This window comes from Mandrillus leucophaeus, unplaced genomic scaffold (genome assembly GCF_000951045.1).
Source record: "Mandrillus leucophaeus isolate KB7577 unplaced genomic scaffold, Mleu.le_1.0 Scaffold67, whole genome shotgun sequence".
In the NCBI taxonomy this organism is placed as follows: Eukaryota; Metazoa; Chordata; class Mammalia; order Primates; family Cercopithecidae; genus Mandrillus; species Mandrillus leucophaeus.
Window position 1 is genome coordinate 2593423 of NW_012107252.1, and position 8831 is coordinate 2602253.

An 8831-nucleotide genomic window follows, 5' to 3' on the forward strand; every position below is an offset into this window, starting at 1 on the left:
ATTCACGTAACAACATTAAATTAGTCTTATCTGTCAAAGAAGGCATATAAACCAAGATCATTTTGTTTTGGTGAGATTAATAGCTTTATAACCTTCTATGCCGAACACTGAAACCTCAGAATATCTAGCAGAGACGTATAAAAAACCCAAACAAAAATGTATGCTGACAATTCTGAAGACATTTCTATTTTCATTTTACAAATAATTTTAAAGCCAGTTTGTTTAGTAAAGATTAACGTTAAGTCATGTGAACTTGAAAATTGCTTGGACATTTTTACTTAATGTACGAGTGCTCTTTTACCTATAAGCCAACTTGGTAGACACAACATGTAACAATAAGTATACATACAAATAAACACATACAAATGGACATGTAGACACACACACAAACGAAAATCCAGTAACTTTTACCTTGGAACTCTAGCCATGAAATGCCAATACAAGCTCACTGGTTTTACATAGTTATACGTTGTTTGCCCCAATAGTTAATCCAATGAAGAATGTGAACTGAAATTTTGGGTAAAGCAGTTTCCATGGCAGTTTGATTTTTAAAGGTCAAACTTCCCTAGACTCCAGAGAACACTGGGGCTAACTAAACAGCACCAAAGGAAAACATTACACATTAACCAGGCCCAACTCTGCTTACAACAGCAGCACAAAAGCCTGGATACATGCAACTCCATCCCACTTTTCCATTCAACAGCAAACTCCAGATTCCAAACAAGACTGGGGCCAAACAGTATTGCAAAAGAATATCAAGTTGGCTACATTCTGATTTCCCATGACTATATCAAACACACACAATCACCAAAACATTATCCAACTGCTGCAGCAACAAACAAGCCCCTAGTGTCCAAACTGAAACAGTCAGGGTGCTTCCTTTCTCTACTGGTTGGGCTTGATCGACCTGCAAATGGAAATTCCATAAGGAATTTCCCAAATTGAGAGGAGTTGATCCCACTGTCTGGTACCCAAGAGAGACACTCACTTGCTGGGACGCAACACACAATTACAAACAAGTCCCCAAGAGTGTCCGTATTGAAACAGTCAGGGTGCTTCCCTCTCAGTCCGTTGGGCTTGTTCCACCTACAAATGGAAATTCCTTTAAAAATTTCCCAAATTGACAGAAGCAGATCCTGCTGTTTGGACCCACAAAGGACACTCACCTGTCTGGGTACAGATGTCAAATTTCAAAGGCAGTTCTTCCAAGGCAATCAGGAACAAAGTTGGGGCTGGCTATGGCAGGGCCAGAGAGAGATGGAAACTCACCTCCAGCCAAAATTAGATGGGCAGCTGCTTAGGAGGGCTTCTGAGACTCCCAGCCCACAGCAGCCAAGCTGCCACAAGCAAGACGTTCCTGATCAAGGAAACAAAATATATTACTGAAACACCAGGGGTTTGGTCAAGGTCCTGCTGCTCACAGCATAGAAAGCCAATCACTGGGAGGACAAGTATTGCCAAGGAAGAAGGCTTTAATCAGGTGCTGTAGCCAAGGAGATGGGAGCTGAGTCTCAGATCCATATCTCTTACTGACTAAAACTGGGGGTTTATATAGCAGGGAAGAAATGTAACATGGGTAAGAAAACAAGAACTAGGGAGGAGCCAAGGGCCACCCAGTGCAGCGATCTGGTGAGTTTCAGTTCTTTGACATTCCCTTTTTAAGGAGCCTGAAGGTCCTTTCCTGAAGAGGGAACTCAGATAAAACAAATACAGGTTTCAGGTTTTAATAGCAGAAGGGTCAATTTCTATGTTTATTCAAAAACAACTGTCTATGGGACTATTGAGACAGTTTCATTAGCAATATGGACATATAAAATTTTGCAAATGAGGCCGGCTGTAATCCCAGCACTTTGGGAGGCCGAAGTGGGTGGATCACAAGGTCAGGAGATCGAGACTATCCTGGCTAACATGATGAAACCCTGTCTCTACCAAAAATACAAAAAGTTAGCCAGGCATTGTGGCAAGCGCCTGTAGTCCCAGCTACTCGGAACGCTGAGGCAGGAGAATGGTGTGAACCTGGGAGGTGGAGGTTGCAGTGAGCCGAGATGGTGCCACTGCACTCCAGCCTGGGCAACAGAGCAAGACTCCATCTCAAAAATAAATAAAAAATAAATAAATAAATAAATAAAATTTTAAAAAATAAAAATAAAATTTTGCAAATGAAAACACAAAGCAATTATTAACTTCAGGGAACAGAAATTATTGTATGGAAAAGAGAAATGAATCATTGTATACTACATGGCTCAACTGTGACCAGCAGTTATATTAATCATAATTAAATTCTAACTATTGATCTACTCAAAATTGGGAGGATGAAAGGATGGGAAGTATGCAGGGGCAGGGGAGGGTGCTGAAGGAAAGCTAAATCCTCGTCTTTCAAGAGAGAAGTCAATAGATAATGCCTAAAAATGATAAATCAAAGAAGCAATGTAAGCACATTAATCAAAGCAGAGTGTGGAAGTAGATATCAAAAGAATTAGCTAAAATAATTGAAATTGTTGCCTCTGAGGATTGAGAAATTGAGTGGAATGTAGAACAAGAGATACTGTTATTTGTAATAAGCCTTATAGGGTTATTTGACTACAAGCATATATAACTTTCATAAATAAATTAATAAAATATTAGGAAAACCATGCTTTCCTTCCAGTTTACTGTTGCAGGCACGTTTTTATTTTTCTTCCCTTATGCATATGGGAAAACTGACAAGGATCTCTGTTTTAAAAAGAAAGAAAAAAAAAAGAAAGAGTCAAAGCAAAATAGAATGAATTAGGAAACTAAAGATTGACTAGAGGAGAAAACTTACCTTGCATAAGAAGATGGGTGAGAAAGTGTTTGTGTCAATCTTGGCTCTGGATGAAGGAAAGAAAAAACTTGAGACAAGGTCTCTGCATGACAACTTCTAACCAAAAGTCCCTACTCAGACAAGTTTTAGTCTAGAATTTGCATTCAATTTGTGTCTCAAGGCCATCTTAGCTGAAAATTTACCTTAAAAGGACCCCACAGTAGTAGTGTCCTTAGGCCCCAAGCAGAAGCAAATGCAAATTTTCTCTGGAGGAGTACATTTTAAATACGGGCTTCAAAGAATTCCCATAAATAATATTCTGAGGAACATGAGCTCACAATCAAAAGTCACTAAATACTTGAAAAAATAAACCGCCAGGAGTGAAAATCAACAAAAAAATCAAACTACAGAATAAAACCAACAAAGACCCACAGCTCGTATGATTATTAAAATAAGAAAATTTCATGTCTGAAAAAATAAAAAAGGAATTTGAAAATAAGACAAAAAAGCAAAAGTCTTCCAAAATTGCATAGGCAGATTTGAAAAGGAACCAAATAATACTTCTAGAAATGAAAACTATTATAATTAGAAGCTCAATGGACAGATTGAACAGTAGATTAGACACATCTGAAGGGGGAATTTGTGAGCTAAAAGAATAAATTGCCCAGATTGCAGCTCAGAGAGATAAAGATATAGTAAAAGACAAAGAGGAGAGAGTGGGATAAAGCAATGTATGTCTAATTGAAGTTTGAGAAAGAAAGAATGAGGAGAGGCAACATTACAATAAGGCACAGCCGACAGTTTTTCCAGAATTGATGAAAGATGCCTATCATCAAATCCAGGAAGCCCAGTGGATCCCAAGCAGGGCGCATAGGACAGGAGGACAAGGCAACTAGAACACTGAGGGCGCTGTTGGGAAGATGGAGGAAGAAACTCACTGGGGTCTAGCTGGCCAGAAAAGGGAGTAAATCTAAAAAGAGCCCATTTGGTAGGCAAGAAATTGAGTTGTCCAGGAAGAGGGGGGTCTCAGTTTAGTCCAGGATCATGTGTGACATGCATAGAGTAGTTACAGCAGTTGTGGTCAGAAAACAGAGAACAGTGCTAGAGTGAAAGACCTAAAGCATGGCATCCAGGTGACAAGGGAGGGGAAGCCACAGGAGTGGGTGCTGGCATGGCGTGGAGGCCAAGGTCACTAACGCTGCAAGTTCAGCCTTGTGGGGCAGCGGTGAGCCGTGGACCCTGGTGGACACTGCCATTGCCCAGGATGATGCCAGCACCTCAGACAGGGAGGATGACTCGGGAAGAAAGTCTTCAAGGAACAGGATACGAGTGGACACACCTGGAGAGGCAGGAAGCGGTCTGTCTCCAGGAGCAGGGGTTTTGCACAAGGAGAAAGACTGGCAGTTCAGAAGCCAACATAGGTCAGCAGAAGAGTGCCATCTTGCCTAGGATGTGGAGAATGGGAGAAGGGGTGGCCTCCGTGGGTGGGGGCCTCTGTGCAGGCGGATCTGGGGGCTTAGGAGAGGGGTTGGGCTGGGGTGGTTCTCAGTATTCACCTCATCACTCTAAAGTATGCTGCTTCACTTCTCCATCTCTCTGCGAGACGGCAAAATGGCTTGTCTCTGTACCTCTGGCATCTGGGATTGAGTGTGGGCTCCACAGTAGGTGCCCAATAAATGTTTGAGGAAGCAGGGAGGGAGGAGGGGAGGATCGGCTCTGCAGCAGTGCAATGGACAGGTCCACATGAGTCCTGCTGTCCCTCACAGAACCCAGCAGGGACATGCTCAGCACGGCTCCCACCGCAAGGTTGAACGAGCAAGAAGAAACTGGGAGGATCATCGAAATGCAGCGCCTAGAAATCCAGCGCCTCAGAGACCAGATCCAAGAGCAAGAGCAGATCACAGGGTTCCACACCCTTGCTGGAGTTCGGCTTCCTTCCCTCTCCAACTCTGAGGTAGACTTAGAGGTGAAGACCAACTGACCCCCTCTGGTGAGCCATCTCCAGCCACAACCGGAACAAACACAGCGTGTCTGTCCCCAGGCCAGATTTGCGGTTGGACTCTGTATGGTCCCTGCAGCACTGACCCCAGCAACCTCTTTCTCCTGCCCTGGGGAATCTGGGACACAGAATAAAGATGTTTGCCTACACCTTGTCTAACTTCTGCTTAGCTGGAAGGCCAAGGCCAGGAGAGGGAAAGAAGGGAGGCTGAGGACTGGGCGCTCCAGCTCATCTGAAGCCACCTATGCTTGTCCCTGTCTGGGCACAGGACTGCCTGGCACTGAGAGATCACACTGGACTTGGGGCTGGCTTTCCTGCCACCCTTTCTTTCGGGCCTTGCGGATGGGGCTGCCTGCTGCTCCTCGCCTGGCCTCTCCTCTGCCAGCTCAGTAAGGACCAAAGCCTGCTCATTCCTGTCTCCTTCATGAAATGCAGCGAGGCTTTCTAAGGACTGTTTTTTTTGAGACACAGTCTCACTCTGTCGCCCAGGCTGGAGTGCGGTGGCGCGATCTCGGCTCACTGCAAGCTCCGCCTTCCAGGTTCATGCCATTCTCCTGCCTTAGCCTCCTGAGTAGCTGGGACTACAGTTGCCCACCACCACACTCGGCTAATTTTTTGTATTTTTATTGGAGACAGTGTTTCACCGTGTTAGCCAGGATGATCTCCATCTCTTGACCTCGTGATCCACTGGGGATTACAGGTGTGAGCCACCGTGCCTGGCCGGATTTTTTTTTTTTTTTTTTTTTTTTTTGAGATGGAATCTCGCTGTGTCGCCCAGGCTGGAGTGCAGTGGCACGATCTTGGCTCACTGCAACCTCTGCCTCCCGAATTCAAGTGATTCCCCTGCCTCAGCCTCCTGAGTAGCTGGGACTACAGGCGTGTGCCACCACACTCAGCTAATTTTTGTATTTTTAGTAGAGACAGGGTTTCACCATGTTGGTTAGATTAGTCTCGAACCTGACCTCAAGTGATCCACCTGCCTTGGCCTCCCAAAGTGCTGGCATTACAGGCGTAAGCCACTGTGCCTGGCCTCTGAGGGTTTTTTTTTTTTTTTAATCTGTGTAAAGAAGAAGGAAAAGATGACGGTAAAATAGCAGACATGGAAGTGTTGCAAGAATTCCCCAAAGTCTTACATTATCTGCTGACCCTGTTCTTGGAACTCTTAAGTAGAGCCCTGCCCTCATTTCCTGTGCCTCCATGTCATTCTAGACTTGCCGTCTTTGTTCTGCAGGGTCCTGCGCTGCTCCTCCATTTCTGGGGTGGGAGGGATGCACTTCCCCTTTGGTTATTCCTCTCAGGCCCCATCCTGGGAGACCCAGCCACACACAGGTACCAAGAGAGATAGTTCTTTATGCATTAAAGAGCAAAAGAATATAATCCAATGTCCCTCTCTTCTCCCACCTGCAGAGACCAGACGCCCCTCTAATACCCAAATAAGAAATGTTTAAGCCCACAGTCCCTGCTAGTCCCTGCTGGTCACCTCTGGCTGTCTTAAACCTGGCATTGTCCCATCTTTCCGTAATCACTTTACTGAAACTCTCAGCACTGCTCATGGATTGACTTTCACAGAGAGCTGAGGCTTGGCAGTCACATTTGGCAAGGTCTCCCAAAGGCTGGGGTAGCAGAAGGAGCATGCAGGCAAAGGCCATGAGCAAAGGGTTCCCCAGGGTCCACAGGAGACTCTCTCTGCTGAGGAACAACCCCCACCCAGCCTGCACCCTGTCACAGCAGCCAGCTCATTCCCCCATGCTGTCATGTTCTTCACATGTCCTCGCCCTACTGGGAAGCCAGATCCAGAGAGCAGGGAAGGATCCAGGCACCCCCAGAGAAGTTCAGCTGCAAAGATGACAGCCCATTGCATTATTATGATGGATAGGTGGGATCTTCCAGGACCCAAACTCCTCCACTTCAAACTGGCATGTTGGCTTCACCTTGGCAGAAGAAATGGACTTGAAATGAGACTGGGGATGAGGGGCCGGCAGGGGCAGATTGTGCAGGACCTTAAAGGCACACAGAAGCTATGGGCCACCCAGAAGCCAATGCTAAGCCGCTGGGAGTCAGTGCCGCTGCTCACCAAGCTCTTGCCACATTGGCGTCCTTTCAGTTCCTACAAGAGGCCAAGGTTTTTCCTGCCTTCAGCTCTTTCCACACAGTTTCTTCTGCCTGAAACGCTCTTGCCCCACACCTCACTTTGTGAACTTCTATTTATCCTTTAGATCTCAGCTTAAATGTCACTTCCTCAGAAAGGCAGTCCTTGACTCTCTCCCACCTAAACTGCACGCACCGCATCGTTTTTCTTCATAATCCTCACTGTAACGTGTGTTTAGTTGCTTAATATCTGTCTGTCCCGCTAGGAGAGTTCTACAGGGTAAGGGATGCAGTAGTGGATGCAGGGGATGTCGTGGTTGCCCAGGTGAAACAGGACAGTAGCTTGGACCAGGATGATGGCAGTGGGGAGGAAGAGATGTGAACTCTTTGGACTTAAGGACTGGTGAGAGTTAGCCAAACCAAGGGGCAAGGAGCAGGGGCCTGGGAAAAAGAAAAATGCACTAGAAACTGGAGCTTTTCTGAAGACCAGAAGGAAATTCTTAATGGCTGACATATCAATATTCAAGTGATAGATTTTTCAGCTGCAAAATGTCTTCAAATCGAGATGTCACATTTCAAGTACAAGATGGACCTCGGTCCGCAGACAAGGAAATCAAAACCAAAGAGGAGTAAAGTGATTGGCACATAGTCACACAGGCAGGGGTGGGGTTGCATCCCAGTCAGCCCAGTGACTCCAGGGGTACTCTTCTTATGCACTGCACTGGAGAGATGCCCAAACAAAACACTGTAGACCAAGTGAAGGTTATAGGAACTTGAAACCCTGAGAGTCTAAATCAGAAGTTAAAGGAGTGGAAACTCCCAGGCTAAGCTAATCTAAGCCTAACCTAAACCTGGATGCTGTCCAGCTGGTGAGGAGGAAGTATGGGCCGAGGGAGGGCCCCACCCTAGCAGAACCTGGCACCTTGGCCAGCAGGTCAACAAGGTGTTTTCTTGGCTGCATAGAGGTGCACACAGCTTCTTGCTAGTAAATGTAGGGCCAGAGGTTCCATCTTGCTTATGTCTCCATGTTCTGTCTTCAGTGCTTGCTCCTAATCCACCCATCTGGAGGCATTGGTTCTCTAGCATCCAAGACCTCCCTCTACTTTGTCTATCCAGACTCCATGGAGAAACTGAAGGCACTCACCCCATTGGTGCCCCTTTTCCTTCACGAGTTTCTTCATCCAGTTGACTGCTTCAGCCCCCTCAGGGCTGGAGCAGACCTAGCAGTCACCTCCTCCTGTAAGCAGCCTTAGGGCCCCTGCTGGTCACTCAAGTGACTAGGCCTTGGCACACAGACTCCACTCTTCCTCTCCCAGTTGCAGTCCATCATTGAGCTCTAGATATTCACTCAATTCTGGTGTGATGGCTGGTGCCTTTGGGGAGTGCTGTGCCACTTTTGTATAGTAACCTCCAGAATTCCTCACTGGGCCCCTCACCTTCTTCTAGAGTTTTGGCATCAGCTGTGGCCAGGCAGTGTGAGCTACCTAGCTGAGACTCCCCCGGTATCCTGTTATCTCAACACTGAAAAGCCTGACCTACAGAAGATTCTAGCATCACTGTCCTGCTTCTTATACAAAATATGGCCAGCCATTGCTGTTCCCAGGAAGTACCTGAAGGCCTGGGAACATCTGTGTGCCCAGGTAGGATCCCCTTATAATCACTCCTCTGGATTCGGAGTGAGAAGTGAAAGGGAAGGCATCTTAGGGCCAGGAATGGGAGTTCACTCTTTCTGAACTCCACTGGGGTGAGCTCTCCTAGACCACTGGAGGTTCAAGGGCCTACTTAGGCTTCAAGCATGTCTAAGATGTGCCCAGACTGCCCTACGCTGAGGTAGGCTGGGGAGCAGATTTCCAAAGAAATAAGCCTGCTCTGTGCACCTGGAAGCAGGAGGGACTAGCATTACTAATCACCTACTATGACCAGTAGCATACAAGAATTTATATATATTGCTCATCTACTATG

At 46.3% G+C, this 8831-nt stretch overlaps 1 protein-coding gene across 1 annotated transcript in view; it reads left to right on the forward strand.

The window, feature by feature from the left end:
• The window catches only part of CFAP57 (cilia and flagella associated protein 57), an 89633-nt gene extending 84703 nt beyond the window's left edge, over positions 1-4930 (forward strand). The window contains exon 23 of the mRNA XM_012001914.1: positions 4549-4930. Coding sequence (XP_011857304.1) covers positions 4549-4763 — 215 coding nt within the window. The 3' untranslated portion in view covers positions 4764-4930. The remainder of the gene's footprint in view (positions 1-4548) is intronic.
• Positions 4931-8831: the final 3901 nt, after the last annotated feature.